Consider the following 19,735-nt stretch of genomic DNA (forward strand, 5'->3'; position numbering starts at 1 on the left):
TTCCCCAACATCAATACCCTCCTTGCCAACAATAATTATTCTACATGGGGAGTTTTTCTCTTATCTGCTGATGCATGTGAGGAGGGTGGTGGTGTTGGTGATGGGATATGCCGCCTCTTGATGTTTTGCGGATTTTCTTAAATGCCACGTTTTGATCTGTGAGATTAGGAAAAAGATTCTTTGCATTTGTCTGCAAATCTGCTGGCAGCTGCCCCTTCAGCATGTGGCCTGTGTCTGGCACACACCTTGCAGCCTAATTTTTTTGCACAGTAACTGCATTTTTTCTACACCCATACCAAGCTTGAACTCTCAAAGACGTATTTCTTCTCCACCACCAAGTGAAGTTTTAACTTCTTATACAGAAATGCTTGTGCTTAAACTAGCCAAGTAAAAAGGATAGGAGCCCTCATACAGCTGTTCAGCAGAAAACATGCTCAGTAGCTCTGTCTATCTGCAATGTAACCTTGGAGTTGTGATTTGGAGCATGTAATGGCTCCAGCCATTGCCCAGAAGTGCTCAGAACACAAAAGATTAAGTAGCTGATGCTATTGGGAAGAAAGAGAGCTTGCTTTCCTTTCCCTTCTTCACTAGATATTTGTTTCTTTCCCTTAATCTGTGTGTTACCTCCCTCAGGTGACTCAGAGATTTCCTTCAAGATTAATACATCTCTAGCTTTGATGGGGAACTTGAAGAAACTCATGAAAAGGGCTTACAATTCAGCCTTACTCGGCCCAGACTGGAAATCTTTATTAATGAACTTGATTTTACAAAATTCTGGGGGTCTTGGAAACCAAATTCAGTTTCTAAACTACTTTGCGAATAGGACTCAATGGGGAATTCGGTCCCATTTACCAGCTCAGCTGAAAACAATCCCCAACCATTTTATTCTCTTACCACCCATGAAAATAATCAAGCGCCCTTATTCAACTTTACTCCCTCTTTTAAAAGGTTGACAGTCTCACCACTTCACCAACAGCACTGCCAGTTCAGCATTCCCCGTGGTAACAGGGCTGTCTCTTCAGAGAGTAAGCAGGATGGCCTGATGGTACAGACTCTAAGTTTCTCCAGAGATCTGGAAGGTTTCTGGGATATATAACACCTCTTATTCTCTTTGGTATATGAACTCTGCTTCAGCAACATTTTCTGTCATGGTTATTAAGTTTCTCTCTTATAGTTTTGAGTTTTTCTTCAAGTGATCAATGATGGACTGAACAGGGAGGCTGCAGACAACGTATAGAATAGTCTCTGCTTGCTTCACAGATGGCTGAAGCAAAACAGGAGTTTGTTGTGCTTATACTTCTGTAGGGGTTTTGGAACCTGAACAGAAATCAAAACTCAGCCTTATCATGGGGGAGCTTTGTGTCTGGTTGGGCACAATCCTGAATGTTTATAACGCTGATGATAGTGGTGATAATGGTGAAGTTCATGTTGACAGGTGGGGACAATGACAAATGTTCACCTTTATATGTGAAATGCCAGCACTGTTGCTTTCCCCATTTATGTTACATACTGCTTTCTCTGGATATCATCCTCACAGACTGGTGCCTCATTCAGACCTCACTGGTAGATGGGATGGGGGGTAGCAGGTGAACTCGTCTTTCTCCTGTTATTCATGAAGGGCTGTTGGGAAACCATTGGCTCATAATAAATGCCAGTTATGATTAACAGTGGGCTCATGCTTCCTTGGTCTAACACTCAAACCAGGCAGCACTGGCAATTTCCTCTAGTAATTGCTGCCCCTTGGCAATTCTCTTTCCCTTCAGCACAATGTGCTTTGTTTTGATTTGACTGTGGGGCAGAGATCCAAGGGAGAGTTTTGTTTTGTCTCTGTTGGGGAGTGGTTGCACTGATTTCCTGCCTCTATCCTCTACCAAGAAAGGCCCCCCAACCCTCTCCCCATTGCATTTGGAAAGCAAATCTTGTTCATAGCATATCTGTAAGTAAACCTAAACTGATCCTCTTCTGGCTCTTGAATCTCTTCTCTGCTCTTTTAGTCCAAGGCTTGTGCATATAGGCTGGCTTGCCCTTGGGTAAATACAGCAGCTTCATATTTTCTAGCTGCTCTCAAGAGCAAAGGTCAAGAAAGCAAGGTGGGAAAGGCATAATAACATGTTTCTCTCACCTCCTTCACCACTATCAGAACATTTTGCAAGCACTTGCCTGTTACACAATAAGCCACTGACATCCACTGTGTCTGGTTTTTGTTTCCCCTCCCTCACCCCAAGTTCTCTCAGCTCATTAAAATCTTCAACTCGCTGGGTCCTGAGAAGTTCCCCCTCGTGGAGCAAACGTTCTTCCCAAGCCATAAGCAGATGGTGAGTAACTTTGCCTCCTTCTGATGCCAGAATGGAGATGGAAGAAGCAACAAATGTGAGTTGGGCACAAAAGATGGTGGTGGGAATGATGGGAAGAGTCTCAATTTTACTTACAGAGAAACACAAGCTAAAAAAGTGATAAGCAAAAGGCACTGCTTGGGAATCTCCTTTTTTGCTCAGCCCTTCCCCAGGTCATGTATGGACCCCTAATGAAGCGAACAATGAGAACAGGCTCAAAACGAGACCAGAAATCCAGTGTAAAACCTAGTCAACAAAAAGCTCATCCCTTAGTGCAAGGCATCACTCTATTCAGATAAAGCAATTTTCCCCACTCCTGGAATTGCTTAAAATATGCTGATGATTTGGGACATGGTTCATAAGAGGTATTTATTTCACCATGTTAGTTTGCTTGGTCTACCACGTGGTTGCCATCCGTGAAACATTTATCAGCTTGAAGGTACTCAGAGTAACTTGGAGTTCTCGAAAGGGTTTTTTTCAGCTTCTAATGTTTTCTTTGCATGGTGGCTCTGAGGTCTAGTCTTTCTGTCAGCAACTAAACACTCAGTGCCCTGTGGGGCTGCTGGGCACTGTACCAAACTCTTAGGGCACCTTTCAAAGAGATCTGCATAGGTGCCCTTAGTCCTAGAGAACATGGCAAAGAGAGGGGCTTCGTTTAAAATTGATTATGTCTCTTGTTTCCTCTGGTTAAAAGGAAGACTAGACCTTTGTGAATTTTTGCTCCCAACTTACATCCACAAGTTAGTGGATCTTCACACCTGGCTGAGACTCTGTATAAACCATGACCCCTTATGTGAGCCACTGGCTGGCTGAGCTAATTTCTGAGGCTTGATTGTGAACTGAAGCAGAATTAGCAGCCTGAAGATGAGGGTTGTTGAGATGTTAAACTAAGGCTCAGAAATATTAAACCCCCCTCTTTTCTCACACACTTGTTGCAATACTGTGGGCCAACCACAATACGCAACAGGGTGTAGGTACCTGACAGTGGACGTAGGCACTTGGTGGGAGCTTCAAAATTGCAAAGGAAATTTCATTTAGTTTCTTGTGAAAAATCCCACAAGTGCTCGTTAGGTACCCAAACACCTTGAAATGCCAGTCCTTCACCTCTCTGTTCCCAAAACTCTGTTCTCTACCTGTGCTGTGTTGACTACAGCACTTCTGTACTTCACAGGCACATCATGGAGGTAAGTACAGTCATGACTGTAATGCAGTGGTGAGAGTTGTATTATCATTTAAGACATAAGGAAATGGATGGTCCTTAAACAATATGTGACAGTTTGTTGCACACTTTTAAGATAAATTAGTTGATAATACCTGCGGAATTTAATTCCTGATGATTTATGAAGAAGGATTTGTGACATATGTAATGCTTCAGGGCAGTTGTGACTTCGTCTGACCATCACTTCAGGAATGGTATTTTTGGAAGGCTTGATAAAGGTGATCATTGCAAATAAGTTAGCTAATATTTTTAGCAATATTTTCTTGTCTGGAAATTTGATTTTCATTTCCTCAGACATAAATGTATTTGGTACCATTTGGATAGTAGTTTTGTTTAGCAGAACACTGATCTTAATTTCACTTTTTTGAAATCTTTATAACCAATCACCTACTTGGAGATGCTATTACTTACTTACAAAAGAGTACAGGAAGTCTTTTAAACTTTAGATAATCTCATATGAACACAGACACTACTGCTGACATGCAAGCTTGACTAATCTGGTTTAAAACAGTCACTTTCCAACCATTTACAGAAGCAACAATCCACTTGGGCAAATTCAGTCCAGCCCTTTCCAGGTGGGGGGTCTGCCTCACAGAATGAATCTAGACAACTTCTAAATATCTTTCTGGGTGCATCTTCACAGCATCCTGGGCTGTGAGAGCCTGAGAGGTCAAGTGCTTACACCAAGCAAGCTCCCTTGCAGTCACCACTTCACCAAACACCTGTGAAAAGTTGTTTCCCACTGTGCATCAGCTTCTCCATCTGTCTGATAGGAATGTAAAGATCCCCATTTCCCACTCTTTTTCTTCCCTTTCCTGGAGGCATTTTCAAGCTTTACCAGTTAGCACTCATAAAATACACTGTGGTCCTTTGATGGCTGACCCCCTGGAAGTGTTTATAACTAGTGTTATGGTTTTACCTCTCTGCAATGTGATATACTTCAAGCACTTCAGGTCTCACGTAAGAGATCCTCATCCTTCTACATCCAAAATTTTCCCAAGCTTACCCTCTAAACCTTTGGATTAAACACAGAACAGATTCAAAAACCCGTTTCATTCTTTCATACATGTAAAGAATAGAGATTTTCCTACAGTAAAAGTGGGATAAAGGAAATTTCTCACAGTAAGCCCATTTTTGTGAGCATTTCAGTTTAGCTGAAAATGCTTTTTCTGAAGCTTCTTTCCCAAGACAACAGGACAATTTTAACCAGCCTTAAACAGTAAGCCTAAAGAGAGGACACAAGATTCTAACATTACACATCAAAAAAGATGAACTCCTCTTCCCTTTGTCATGGGCATGTACCTTTCAGGCCTCCCCCAGTGATCAGTTTTCTGGAAACAAGAGCAACCGGGCAACTGTTCTTCCAAGGTCCTACTGGTGCTAGAGCCAGCCCTAGTGACTGCCTTGCTCTGTACTGACCTCCTATGGCCAGTTAACAACTGGGAGTCATTAACTTCAAAAGGGATTTTTCGCCCCTTCTGGGCTTATGACCACAGTAACAGTTCTTAGAGAGACCAACATCTTAAAAAGAGGGAGGGACTCATGGAGGAATCTTTGCCAAAGTGCAAGAATTGCCAGAGGTGGAATATCTGCTCTGGGACCAATAAAACAGGATCAAGAAAGGGAAGGAAATTAATAAATCCATTTGCAAATCCATTTGTGTATATTTGAAGTGGACAGAAACTAATGTAAGTGAAGCAGAGACAGAATGTCTGTGATAGAAATAAAACCACTTTACTGTTTAGAATAAAAGAACACTATAAAAAGTGAACATTATGCAACATTACCTTAAAAGACAATATACATTCACTGAATATAAAATTTATAAATAACATGGAGGAAAACTGTAAACAGTGCTAGAAAATTTAGCAACAAATACATTCCTTCTGGACAAGATTTTTCACACGGGTTTGGTTCCTTCCCCAAGTTTCCATAACTATCAGGAACAGCAGAGTGGCTCTATGAAGGAAGGACAGTGCCAGAGGGAAGGAGAAGCCAGTACAAGCAAAGCAGCAGCAAATGTTTAGTGGATTTTCACGTTTTTTCTCAAGACCGGTAGCCCCAAAATTCACTTATTCTAAAAATAGACAGAATTTTCGCAGTTCCCTAAATTTTGTTCTGCCCTTCTAAGCTAAAAAATACGTTCTGATTGAGTAGTACTTTCAGAGACATCTGGAAGAATGGAAACTTGTTCCCACGGAGACCCTTACTTCAAATAGTCTTTACTGTAAAAAGCACAACAGTATGTTTCCCATCACTGAGAGGGAGCATTTCACTCTGACCAAGTATGAATGGGATACATTTAGTGATATATTTAGGTTTTAGAATAGTCCTACCTAAAGGGTCATTAACTCTTCAAAACATGGGAAATTTACACCTAAAATGGCAGTTTTGTCCCATACAGGGGAGGGGGAAGCCTCCCACAGGAGGACTTTATCCAAGTTACTCCACGCACAGATCTCCTGCTCTCTCCCTACTCCATTTTGGGAAAGGAAAATAGAATCCAATCTTTCTCAAACTTTCAATACATATTTTTGTAATTCTAAAGGGGAAAACACTGTCAAGGAAATAAGGAAAAATATTTATAAATAAGAAAGTGAACAGCAACAGTGTAGAAATGAGCTATGCATTTTAGAAAGTACTGGTAATAATGTTGGTGTACCTAAAGCATGGTGGCAGGGAGTGTGTGTGTAATTCTGTAATGTCCAAAGGTCGTGCTCACATGGGCTGTGCCATTGACAGTTCTCTGACCTTAGGGTACTGGCTGAAGTGAGGAGCATGCCAGAGGTGACAGGAAGGTATTGGTGCTACTTCAAGACATTGTATGCTCCACACACTGAGGCATACTCTTCACACCTGCCTTCTCCCATCTCCATGCCTGGTGTTCCCACATATCACAAGGCCTGCTGTAATGAGGGAGTGAGTTTTGTCCACTGGCAGGCAGAAGTGACTTAGTAAGACAGAAGAAAGGAGAGCAGATAGAAAGGAAGGAGTCTTTGAGTCTGATTTAGAGCCTCTTCAATCCATGTAATGGCTTCTTCCCACTTCAAGAGTGCCTTTAGTCAGGTTCTTAATGCAAGCAACAAGCTGAAGCTTAGCCTAAGAAATACATGTCCCTGATAGCATGCACAGAAACAAAATTAAGAAGCTTCCCAAAAGAAATGTATTTTCACTGGATTCTTCCCCCTCCTTTCGGCTCCACATTTTGAAAAGCCTTAACAATTGTTTCTTTACACAGCAAGGGTAAAGATTTGCCAAACCTCCACTCCTGCTGATCTACCTGTCTGCATCTCAAATATTTTACCGTCTGCAATATAAAGTGGGAATATGCTCCATTTTCTGGTAATGCATCTGCTGTTTTGTTGTTTACAAAGCACATAGCTACACTATATCCTACTTAGGGACATAAGTCCTCATAGTATTAGAATGCAAATATTTTCACAATAATTTGAGTGCAATACTGTGATGTCTCAGCTAGCTAAATGAATCAGTGACAGGTAAAACATGCAGAGCTGCAGTTTAATGAAAATCCAAAGAGACCTCAGCTATGCAAAGTCGCCTTGAACTTGAGGTGGGCCATCTCCAGCAATGTCGACTCCACTCGATGCAAACAGGGAGGGTGGCTCCACGCTGTCCTCAGTGACCCTCATAGATTTTGTCAGCCACACTCAGCTCAAACAGAGCTTGCTCCGCTGGGCCCAAAGCCCAACCCCATATTTTGCCAAAAGGGACAATGTTCTGAACCACCACCTGATCCTGTGACGGGTGTCATGAAGCACCCTACTCTCCCTCTCATCTCCAACCCATAAATTAGGAGTAGTCACAGGGAAGAGGACTTCTGAGAAGTGTTCAAAGTCTGAATCACAGGAAAATCCAAGACTTTCAATGTGTTTTGTGCTGCATTGCCACTGAGAGCTGCTGGGAAAAAAAACATACACAGCAGACTCTGTGAAAATGCCCTTTAAAATTCATGCTAAAAATGAAGCTTTTTGCTGCAACAATTCATGTAGCAAATGGGGCATTTCAGAGAATGTACATCTGGCAGAGCTCTGTTAGCACAAAAGGAACATAAAAACACATCAGTGCCCATCTCAAACAACCTTTCTTTTCAATTTGGCAAAGAGATTCCAAATAATTCTCCAGTAATTGAGGTCACTGACTGTAAAATGCTGTATTGCCTCAAGCTGGAATAACTGCAACTCTTTTCCTGCTAGTGGCAGCTCTGATTTCTAAGTGGAATGAACGGAAGATATATGGAAACTTAAGATAAATAATCATAATAATACAAAAATGAAGTTAAGCACAATCTTCTCCCTGCCCAAGCCCTCCCCATCCAAAACTGAGTCACCCATTTTGTCAGCACCCCTTCTTCACCATCGTTAAAACTTAAAATACTTTTATTTGATAAGAAAAATTATATTATAGTTTTCTTAATAAAAAAAACAAAATAGAACGAAAAAAACTTCTCCAGTCAACAGCAAAGCACAAGACAGTAAGGCTCCTCCTCCCACATCACTGCAGGACATGGCATGAGCACATGCACAGGGCTATGCTTAACAGTGCCTAGAGGGAAACACAGCACTTAACATAGAAGGAACCCTCTGGCAGCTGAAATTTTACAATCCCAGACAACACTTATTAGGAGACCACTTTTTCTTGCCTAGCCCACACACATACTTCCTTTCACTATATAAACAAATGCAGCTAGTGTAGCTGCAGGGGAGGAACCGTGGTGCAAGGAGGTACAGAGGAAACAATGACTGTAGCCACTACTGCAAATACACTGGAGCTTCAATACCTTAAAAGCAACTCACCAACTCGGAATGTCAATATTTCTGTCTTTAAAACACAATCAAACCATTCTTTTGTTTATAACACCAAAAATATTCCACATCCTGTCAAAAATAGCTTATATCATTATGTGTATATACATCTTAGTTCAGCAAAACACTATTTTGGCAATACATTTTTTTATAGTAAGAGTTCTAGCAAGTCTCCCCTTTCCCTCTTCCACGTGATTGATTTACAGTTGGTATTTTTGCATCTGTTTGGTTTAAGGTGTTCACAAGCTGGTTTTGCTGTTGAAGCTAAGCTGCAAAAATTTCAGGGGCCAATGCTGCTCAAAACAGGATGGCACAACACTTCATCTGCTCTGCTGTGGGTGGATTTACCTCCCTGAAAATAGGGGATGGGGCTTTTGTTTTTGAAAGAACAACAACAAAAATACAAAATACTCTTTCTTTTGTTCCGGGGAAAACCAGAACTTCAAATGTGCTGTTGCACTCACACTGTGACTTAATTAGCTAGGACAATCAGTCAACAATGCTTTTACCAGACGATGTGGTCAGACACACCAGGTGAATTCTCCCACTGCTGGAGTCAATCACACTGCCAATCTTTCCCATATAGGAGGATTTCTTTTGGATGTAAATTTTTCCAGAGTTTAGGCTGGGTTTCTGTTCATTTTGCTTCATTTGCCAATCTGATTAATGAAACCTGTTTCCCTTAAAATAGATTTGTCTATGTACTGTCAGCACTTAGTGCATGAGGAGGGGTGATCGGAAGCCAGCGCACAGAAGAATACAGTGCCTAATTGGCATAGTTTTTAGATTTTTGTTTTCCTAAAAAAATAGAGATTATATTGCTACAGCTAATGATATAAGTAAGAGAGCAAGAGCTCCATCTTTTTCTTTTTTTTTTCTTTTTTTTCCCTCCCATTTTTCCCTCTGGTGTGCAAAAGTAAGCTCCCAAATGTTGTCCGATCAAAATGAGTGGTATCAAAAAATGGAAAAGGTGATTACAAATTCAGTAAGGTAGCATAGACTTTTTTCTTTCTTTTCCGTTTGTTTTTTTTTCTTTTCTTTTTAAGTGTTCGAAGTGCTAAAATTTGCATGAAAATAGGCACTAATTTCATTGTCATCATCATGATCTGGTAGGAGTTAGTGTCCAAAAGAAGATCAGCCACAAGTAAGGGAGAGGGGAGATAAGGAAAGGGACAGCGTGCTCAGGGATCTGTGGCATTGATTATCGTTTTGTCTGGAGGTGCCCATCCTCTATACCAGCTGCAGTAACCTTCCACCCTCTGGATGCAGGCATAGTGCTTTGCTTGATATCCTGAGTGGCCGAAGTTGGAGAGCATGTCTGTCCAAATACACTCATTCTTGGAGGTGGCAAAGCAGGGCAAATAGTAGCAAGGCCTAATCTGCAATTGGAAAGAGAAATCAGGTAAGGCTATATGTAAAACCAACATTATACAAAATGTCTTTTTAACAGAGACAAGTGATTCAAAATTCCACTCCCCCAAAACTTTGCTTACTAATCCAAAATTCAGCCTCAGTTCCGTAAGCACGTAAGCATGTGCTTAGCTTCACATACACAGCTAATCCGTAGTCAAAAGGGCTTTTCAGGTGCAGAAAAGTTGAGCTTATGTCTATGTTTTTGCAGGCCTGAGGCCATGTGCAAAAATCTTAGTACCAGTGCCAGGCTGTGAGGTTTTAAGCACTCAAAATGTTTACACAGGAAAAAAGCTGGACATACCTTGCCAAGCCTCTGGTACCTGATTTCATTCACCTGCAAATGATTCTGCAGGGATTCTGAAAGCCTTCCCCAACCCCAATTAACTCCAACAGGGCATTAAAAAGGAATAGACTCTGCATTTTTATTTGATTGTCTCTTCTCTGGTCTCAACACTAAAACTGAGCTTTACATTTTCTCTGTAAAAATTGTTGTCCTCCATTTCTCTTCCTGGCTGTTCTCCAGCACCATTGGGTATTACCAAGCCAGGGGAAACAGATGCCACCTAATCAAAGACACACATACCTTGCATCCACAGCCCAGGTGATAACGATGATTCAGTCCTTTACGCTGGGACAGAGTCAGCCGGTCCCATTTCTCATACCAGTTGCACAGGCCAGTGTAAACCTTCCCTTCATACACCCGGCCTTGAAAACAGAGACATGGTCACAAGTTAGCACTTCTCAGCTCAAGCACTTCTCTCGTTTCCCAAGATTGCTAATGCTCTCAATATGTTTAGCTTCAGTCACTGCTCAGCAAATGCTTTCTTTTTATTAACTGGTTCAGGAATCTCTGGTCAGCAAGATAACAGCACCTCTGCAAGTCAGGAGTGTTGTGCCAGCTGTAAGCACCACCAGCAAAATGCAGGTTAGTAATGCTGTCAAGCTTCTCTTAACAACAGAGAAAGTGAATTGACATCTTCACTAGAAACAAGACTTGGCAACTGCCACACATCTGTCTATCTCCTTGCACCCCCATCTCAGCAGCCTGCATTTCTCCAGCTCATTCCAAAATTTCTGGCACGGCCAAGTAGCAAGGAGTTCCCTGTGACAGACATGCCAGCTCAGGTATAAATTGACAGCCATGGACTGTCATACAATATATTTGTCACAACATGCCTGGGTATAAGATATGTTTTAGGAAAGAGAGGGAAATGTAGAGAGTGAAATGACTCTCAGCGTTGAAGAGAACTGAACACCAGAATACTGCCGGCCATCTCAACACTTGAGAAGTTGCATGCAGAGCTGCCTACACAGTCACCCATGTCCACAGCACCCATGTCCACAGCACATGCATGTGTAGAGCAGAAGAGGTTTTGCTAATGAAGAAGTACACTGTCCTTTACCTGTAATCAGATATTGGTACTTGTTGACCTCCAGCTTGACTCCGCAGAGACTCTCAGAGGCTTCTGTGTAGATGTACTGAACGTGTGGCATTATCTGGAAGCCCCTGTACATCTAGAGAAAGAATAAAAAACTTTAAATTATCTTAAGATGCCAACTTTCACTTAAGATTCTTTACAATCTACATTCCTAGACTGGGGTGGTAAGCAACAAGCTTCGTTTTGTACAAGGGTGAATGAATAATGGCACTAGCTGGACTCCTGGAAGTCTCCCTAGAAGATCTGCCGGTAAAGCAGAAAAACCACCTGCTAATGAGCCATTGCAATTCCACACAGGGACCACTTTTTCCCATTCGTATTAGTTCCAGTGGCATTGAGTGAGCAAAGCGCCAACACTGCAAGCTCTGCCAACATCCTGAACAACTTTTTCCCTTATATAGCTCATAATTAGGGAGAAATAAAATTAGTTCAAGTTTGGAATCTTTATCCTCTGTGTGATTTAAACAATTTCTTCCAAACTAGGGGATTTTTCTTTTAAACAATTACCCTCTTTTCCAGTGTTGCTGTTGTAAGAGTTTCAAACCTTTGGCGCTTGATCTAAGTCATCAAGCCAGACACCTCCTTCTCAAACGCCCAGCATATGCTACTCCTGCTGACCTCAGCAAAGACTTAATGTTTCTCTAACTAAATGAATGCAGACATAGAATTCTACATCACCTTCTAAAATTAGTCCTGTACTGATGGATACCATAAAGAAAATATCATGTATACATTAGTTCCTCCACACTCCTCCTCCTTTTTCATAATCTTTCTTACAGCTCAGTTAAATTGAAATAGGAACCCACAGATATACTGGCAGTTGGATTCAGTCAGAAATTAGCATGTGTCCCCATCTGACCTGACCTTACCACTGCAACTTAGGGAAACTCATGCCTACTTGTTTGTAGCATCATTAAGCCTTTGCATGGCAATGAAACAACTACTCCAGGTCTACATTGGACCCAATAAAACATATCCTGTTTTTGAAAAATAGAGGATGATTTCCCTGAAAATTTCATCCTTAAAATTGTCCTTTCAAAGCACTCAGTCTCTCTTTTTTTCCCCTCCAACTCTATGAATGCCCAATACTTAAAAGTTAAAGAAGAAAACAATAGAATTCAGAATTAGAATTTCATAGCATTTCCCAGCCTATCCTTTCCTCTGTGAGCTTTATTGATAGAGAGCACATTCACATTCAGTTTAGCAGTAAATATTAATGTGAGGCAAAAGAGGACCAAATAATCCCAAACAAGCACAGAACTATAGATCCTTGCTGCTGTGTCACCTAAGCTGTGGTATCCTTCTCCAGGCTGCATTCTATTTTTTGAAGTCCCCTATTATCCCAGGGTATTTGACCATTCCCCCACCTCCTTTAAAAACAACAAACTTTTTTCTTTCTGAGAGAACACCTGTTAATTTAACAGATTTTCTGCAAGGTCCAGATACTTCATATAAATCCATAAAAAACTACTAATAATTCTTCTATGCTGAGAAGCCAAATTATATTTGGGACACGTATGGAATGTCAGCCAGGTGGGGTTTTTTCTCCTTAGAAAAAAATCCCCTAATCAGCATGATCTTGTAACAGTATCACATCTCAGAAACAGCACTGCTGTGTACAGTGAAAAACATGCTAGAGAGTTTGAATTTTCCAGTCTGCCTTCTATACCCAGCAAATACACAAAGAAAGATTTTTTAAAATTGATCATACTGTATCAACACAAGCTTATAGATCATGTTTCATATACAAAATTTCGTCCATAATTGAGTAAAATCTTTCAATTAATATGGAAGAACTGAACTTTACCTAATCTCTACTTTATCCCTGCAATTTTCTTGGTATCAGATGACCTACTCAGATTTTCTAATCATGGTCAAGATAGCTGGAGATCTAAGTTCTGGCATAAGCATCCTGTTTGTCCTTGGATGAATTATTTAGCCCTCAGCACACTTTTGTTCCTCATCTGTAGAAAAGCTCTGCCTTGTCTCCCAAGGGTACTGTGAGGAAAGGCACATAGAATGAAGATCACATGTTCAGACCCCAGTCTAGTGGGTGTCACGCCAAGAAGCTATGATAACAGTATCTAAGCAGATAAGACTAGCCAAGATAACAGTTGAGGCTGCCCAGTCCCTTCAGGCAGTGCATTATCTACTCTGCAGAGAGCTGCACACTGTGCATATGCAGTACAAGGGATCTGACACTCATGGTGCTAAGCTCAAAGTCGTGTTGGACTAATTAAGTGTCCAAGCAGGCTTTGAGCCCGTTCTCCCTCTTACAGAAAGGGCCACAAGCTAGATTAATCATTCCTCTGAGAAGCTGCTCAGGTCCTTCCTACAGGACCCTTACAGTCACAGCTTTACACATCTTCAGCGCCATCAAGCTCAACGTGACTGCCTATGAAGTAGCTAGTGATGCTGAACTGGGGCTTGGTTTCCAAGTCCTGGACCTAATTTCCTGTTCACATCACCATCAGAGACACCACTGTCAGGGCTGCTAAAGGAAGCATGCTCAGCCTCTCTCCAAAGGCACTTAATTCACCCCTTGGTGTCCGTCATTGATGCCAGACTGCCATGTTAACTGAACCAATGTTGGGGCAGACAGGGCCTGCCTCACCCTCTGATAACTAAACAAAGTTCACCATGACTTCGGTTCTCAGGGAAGGAAAAAGAAAATTTGGCAAGGGGGAATCTTCTAGAGATTCCCACTGTCAAAACAAATAAAACAATACCTTAAGCATTATTTCTGAATACACAAAATGTCCTAAAAGTGCTGTTAGACCAGTCAGAAGAAAACCAACCATAAAGCTAACCTCTCTCCTAACTGCTACCCTTGGAGTCCTCCTGTCACCACAAATGTGCATTTTTGGAAGCATAATAACAGGGAACAAAGTATTAGCAAGCATCACATGGTGATGTCTGCTAGTGCTGCTTTATTTCCATCTGTGTCAGCCCCATATTGCCTCAGAAATGCACATAAAAATATTGTGGTGGTTCCTGCTGCAAGAACAACTTGACCCTGTGAAGCTGTTCACGATGTTCCTCCCTCTATCCCTCCCATGTTAGGTTGCACTAGATATCAAGGGCTTGGAGTCATCTTGCCCAACCTTCAGCTACCTAAAACTTAGGCAATTCACATGAATTAGGCATCCTCTCTAGTCAAATGGCAAGAATATGAACCTCCAGAACAACTCAGCCCATCCTAAAATAGCTGTCTACAACTAGTGGGCCAAACTACACCATGATGGTTCCCGTCTCTATCCATTGACAATCAAGAGAGCAGGAAAGACTCAACGCCTCATTTTAGTCTGTCTAAAATTAAACTAAATTAATCCTACCCCACTTCTTTCCTCTTGGGACTATCACATTTCCCCTTGTAGACTCATTTTACAGATTAGCACAAACCAAGTAAAGCCTCCTTGCTTCTGGCAGCCTGTGCGAAGTGCTGCCATGGTCAGCTAGAACTGTTTGTGCACATGGAGGAGAAATATCTTATCTCCTTGTTTCCTCTGCAGTTTCCCGAAATAGGTTCGGGCCATTCTCAGAATGCACTGCAGGATCACTGAACACGTAGGGGTTAGATCAGTCCTGTGCAGATTTATGACACGTGATCTTGAAGTATTCTTATATTATTTGAGAAAGCAGTGGGAGAAGGCAGAGGCTGCTTGAAAAAGCACAAGGCGTTTTCAGACAACAAACCTGAACGCTAGAAAGCCTGGCACTGTTCTGTCACTGTGGGCTGACCCTGTGCTCCAGTCCAGGCCCCAAGCTGGTTTAGTTGTGAAATGCAGCAACAAGTTCAGCAGTGTTAGTGAGATCAACAGTCAATCCCAGCAAACTCCAAGGAGCCCATGAAAGAAATACAGAGATTGTTTGTTGTCCTTTAAGGTTTCCAAAGCTTTCTACAGGCAATTCAGTACACACTGATAGACTAAATGGCTTGTTTATTTTTCATCTGCAGGTGCAGAAGGGTTTATGCAGACTGACATGCTAGTTTTATCTTTAGAGTTGTTCCCATGCAGCTGTGCAGAGCCATAGGCCTCCTTAGTTTTCTTTTCAGCAGGAGGAAGTCAGCTTTCTTTGGGGCAAGCAAGGGAGAGATTTGCTGCATCATTCTGAACTCCCCCACTGTACAGACCTAAATCCCTCCTTATACTGAAGTCTTTAAGCTCAGCAGAAAGACAGCAGGGCTTCAAAGAAGACACTTGGTTGGTTTGTTTGTTTATCAAGAACCATGTCCTCCGGACATTCCAGTTCTACTGAGGACTTTGACTGCTTCATGTTCCCTCATGCCAAAGGTCACAGCTAAATGTCCAATGCAACATCCCACCAGCCCACCATCTAAGCAGCAAACACAGGGGCAGTCTGACCAATGCATGATTTCCCCTTCAAAAATTACTCTTGCTTTTGTTGGGAGACACAGCTTCCTAACAAAACACTGTGGAACTGCTCCTGCAAAAAGACCCTGTGCTGCAAAATAACCCAATGAAAACAGCCAGGACAGGCTCAGGCATCTTATTTCAAGATTGACACGCTGGTGTCTATTGACAGTAGAGTGGCTGCTGCTCCGCTCAACATGCTGGCCTTGCCTGGGCTTATCCTCCTCCCCATGCCAGAAGACACATCAAAGCCTTTTCTCTTCATAGCAGGACACTGCTGCAGGCTCCTAGGTGGAAGGAGGAATGCTTAATGCTGCCCCAGAGACCTCTGACACTGCAATTCACTGGCTGATCATGAGGCAGGCTGCATCACTAGATAGGAGAGAGGCCAGTGTTATGGTGGGTAAAGGGTAGTAATTCATTTCAGGGACTACCACTATTCTAGATCACTGCTGCACCCTGTTCATGGTCACACATTTAACAGGAAGCACCAAACTGTGAGAACTGAGAGGGACAGAAAGTAGTGGCACCGGACAGACCAGGATGAAATCAGAAAAAGTTGATGAAGCCACTACAGCATGTGGACGTTGAGCACTCCTGTGAAGTGGGGTACTCTTGCTGAGCTGAAGAGTGACAGAACTGGACAAGAACAGCACAGAGTGCTGCAAGCCTGATGAGGCCAAGGATAGTCATCAAAAAAAAAAAAAAAAGGGAAAAGAAAAAGTGGCAGCATTGTCTCATTGTTGCCAGCATAACCAGTTTCTTTTTTTACAAATACAAGTTAATCAACAGATATGTATTCCCTTTGGAGCCTTTAAAAGAAATTTTTAAGGTGAAGGAAACCAATAAGCGCAGTATCTCACATCCTCTTATTTGAAGTGCAAGCATTCCACTCTTGTGGAAGAGCCATGCCAGGACCAGATTTGGCTAAGTGCAGGGTTTTGCGACAGCTTATGAAACAGGCTTTGCATCTTCTCCTCCCCACTTTCGTGCTTAGTTATAAACTGCCTTATAAAGAGAGTTACTGTTACAAGGCAGGCAAGTGACTGGTTTTTTCTGAACCTTTACTTTGCCTAATATGTTTCAGATTTCTGCAGTCTCTGCCAAGCTTTTCCATTCCCTTTTTTTTTTTTCTGAAGATATAAACCAGTCTTATGACTGGAATGGCATTGCCAAAAAAAACAATCTAGGGCTGATTTTTAGCATTACATAACAACAGGGTAGTTTAAGAAGAAATACTAAGTCCAAAGCAGGAGGTTGAGTGCAGTTTGTGCAGCAAAGAATTAGAGTTCTGAAAAAAGGAACTAAAGAAATCAAGTAACTGGTGTAGGAGATCTACCTATTTTCATCTCTGAGTCAATATTTTACAGCTCTTCTGAGCTGACGATATTTAAAAGCTACAGCGTTTGGTTTAGCTTTATGAAAAGACTTCATTATATGATTTTCATTTGTTCTGTATATGGAAAAAAATGCCATCATCCTAACTGGTGGTCACAAAGAATGCAAGGAAAGAAGAGAAACAAGAACACTCTCCCAAGGCTGGCAGACCCCCTGCTATAATTTCCTTATTGGATTTAATGAAAGTGCTGCATGGAAAAGCTTGCATTTCCACAGTCTAACACTGTGCATGTTGAACACAGAATAGGACTTCAGTATCTACAGAAGAACATGTGGCACCTTTTACTACCAGAAATTCTACAAATAATGGAAGAATTTAGGTATTCAGCATTGTATGCCAGGAATGATCTCTTCCTGCTCCTTTCCCGTCTTCAGGCAAATTTCTATCAAGTGCTGGTTTTCTTCCATTCTGGCTGGCCAATACAAAAAAAGTTGAGGTGCTGATAAGTATGCAAACTCTGTTTGTTATTACATGTTAATTAGAGTCATTATCATATCTACAAGCTTGTGTGAAATGTCTGCAAACATACCTTCATCTGCTTGACTGTGTATCTCATCGTTCCAAATGGTCCATCTTTCATGAGCTTCTTCCCCACCACTTTAGCTCGAATCACTGTCATAAGGGAGGAGAAATACAACAAATTATAAACAACCTTATACAACATTTACGCTGTACCCTCCATTTCAAAAAAAACCCCAAAAAACTACTTAGATAAATTATTCTGCAAAATAAAACAAAACGCCAGGCCAACCTTCCTCTTAATTTATTCTAAATCTCACACATAGCAATGGCATGTAAAATGGGATGCCAAAGCAAGTATTTACTTAGAGGAAATTCAGTTCTGTGCGAAGAATAAGAACAAGCATTATTTATGGTTAAATCTCACTGAAATCTGCAAGGCAGACCATAGCTGGGACCAAGACAGATTAAACTCTTTGCACCAAGCCACTGGGATGAAGTTTATATTTAATGTCTTTAACTCTCAACATACAGGATGATGTTCAATAAGATACTACTTTTAAATTGTTCTTTCAGTTTCAATGCAGCTTCTGTTTCCCAATAACCACAACAATACAGAACAGTGCAAAAAGCTTATCCCAGCTTTTTGAATAATCCAAACAGATTTAAAGGAAGAGATAGGTTTGGTTATACACACCAGTTCCTGGACATTGTTCCATGAGGGTGGTGTCAAATGAAGACAAACTCACTCTGCTCTGACTTACATCCCGTGCTTCAGCCAGACTTGTCAAAGAAATTTTAAACTAGCTAAGACAGTCCTGCTGGCTTTGATTCAAAGGGCCAACAAAACCTTCATTCATTGAGTATAAAACCTAAATATTTTTACTTTTCTTAAACTTCTATTACCCAATGTCAGTAAAAGCCAGTACAATTTTATTGACTCTTCTATTTAACAAGTTGTTCAGACTTCAATTTACTCTCATCTTCAAATATATTTTAAGAACTAGCTTCCTCCATTTGTTGTCCCCAACCACCACAACCACCAGCAAAGCTACAGAAACCAGACTGTCTAAGGGCCAATGAGAAAGAACACAATTCCTTTAATTTCTTTGTGAATTCCAGGATAGTTCACTAATGCTGGAACCTATTGCAAGGAGTGCCAAATGTCTTATCTTCATCTATTGCATATGTGATACACCGAAATTGAAAAACTTGGTGTTTGTCAACATGTCTGAAACCAACAAAGAAATCTTATTGACAATGATAAGAAATATACTAAAAGGCAGTATTACAAAATGCTAGTTTCCAAACCACAACACAGTTAGCATGTAAGATGACAAGCACATTCTCAATTGTTGACAAAATACCTAAAACCCCATTTTCTTCATGTTCTTCACTGCTAGCTTGGCAGTCCTTTAACTTCTAGTTAGAGTAGCACAGCCACTAGAGACAGAAACTTTGATTTATGGACTAATCAAGAGCTTCATCAAAGGACCAAAGATTCAAAATGCACATCTACACTAGCACGTTACAGCATCCCAATTTCAACTAATTGATACCCTTGCAAGTATATGGAAGGGTCTGTATTTTCATATTATTGTTCCCCAGTAAAGCTGGAAAAGAACAACAACCATCCAAGCAAATTCACCTAGAAAAGCCATGACAAACTTTAGTGTGTGCTGTCACTTCAGGTCTTTTGTAAATGGGTCAAGGCCTCTGTTTCTCCGAGAAGTCACCTTTATCACCACAATGATAACTTTTCTAGTTAAGTTCTTTTCTTTACTGAAAAGCTAGAAATGAACAAAGAACCCACGCTGCCTCATTTTTTCCATATTGAAGGAAAAGTCAAGTTGATAGCCAAGGAGCAGAGGATACTCTAATTTAAGTGTATGCCCTGTATTCTGTGAGGCTAAATTCCCACCCCCTGAGGATTAGATGCGTCTGAGTAACTGGAGAGAAATGCTGGATGGACAGCACTGCTCAGAAGTTGCTCTTGCACATGTAGCTTCAACACCCTAAGCATCTACGCATGAGAGCCACTTGTAAATCTGCCCAGAACAGAGCTCTGAGTTGCACATCTGCAGCCACACGTTTCCAAGTTCCCATCTTTGCTCCTTCAAACCACCACTCCCCAGTTGTACGGCTAGACCACTCTACAGTCCTGGTCAGAAAATAAAGAACACTGCTCCTAACTGAGCAAGGGCCATGCATACTTGCCAAAGGAACTTTTCACGCTCTGAAAATTATCAGAAATTTACAGTATTCCTGTTGCAA

General features: G+C 41.4%; 2 protein-coding genes across 3 annotated transcripts in view; one reads left to right on the forward strand and one right to left on the reverse strand.

Annotated features, from left to right (window-relative positions):
* Nucleotides 1–19,735, forward strand: part of SYN3 (synapsin III) — a 202,623-nt gene that overhangs the window by 66,180 nt on the left and 116,708 nt on the right. For both annotated transcript variants that reach the window (XM_032689324.1, XM_032689325.1), the window contains exon 7: nucleotides 2,226–2,315. In XM_032689324.1, the coding sequence (XP_032545215.1) occupies nucleotides 2,226–2,315 (90 nt within the window). The remainder of the gene's footprint in view (nucleotides 1–2,225; nucleotides 2,316–19,735) is intronic.
* TIMP3 (TIMP metallopeptidase inhibitor 3) overlaps nucleotides 5,268–19,735 on the reverse strand; it is a 38,317-nt gene continuing 23,849 nt past the window's right edge. Inside the window, exons 2-5 of the mRNA XM_032689330.1 lie at nucleotides 17,532–17,614; nucleotides 11,192–11,303; nucleotides 10,372–10,493; nucleotides 5,268–9,754 (exon numbers count right to left, since the gene is read on the reverse strand). Of these exons, the coding sequence (XP_032545221.1) occupies nucleotides 9,557–9,754; nucleotides 10,372–10,493; nucleotides 11,192–11,303; nucleotides 17,532–17,614 (515 nt within the window). The 3' untranslated portion in view covers nucleotides 5,268–9,556. The remainder of the gene's footprint in view (nucleotides 9,755–10,371; nucleotides 10,494–11,191; nucleotides 11,304–17,531; nucleotides 17,615–19,735) is intronic.

This window comes from Chiroxiphia lanceolata, chromosome 5 (assembly GCF_009829145.1).
Source record: "Chiroxiphia lanceolata isolate bChiLan1 chromosome 5, bChiLan1.pri, whole genome shotgun sequence".
In the NCBI taxonomy this organism is placed as follows: Eukaryota; Metazoa; Chordata; class Aves; order Passeriformes; family Pipridae; genus Chiroxiphia; species Chiroxiphia lanceolata.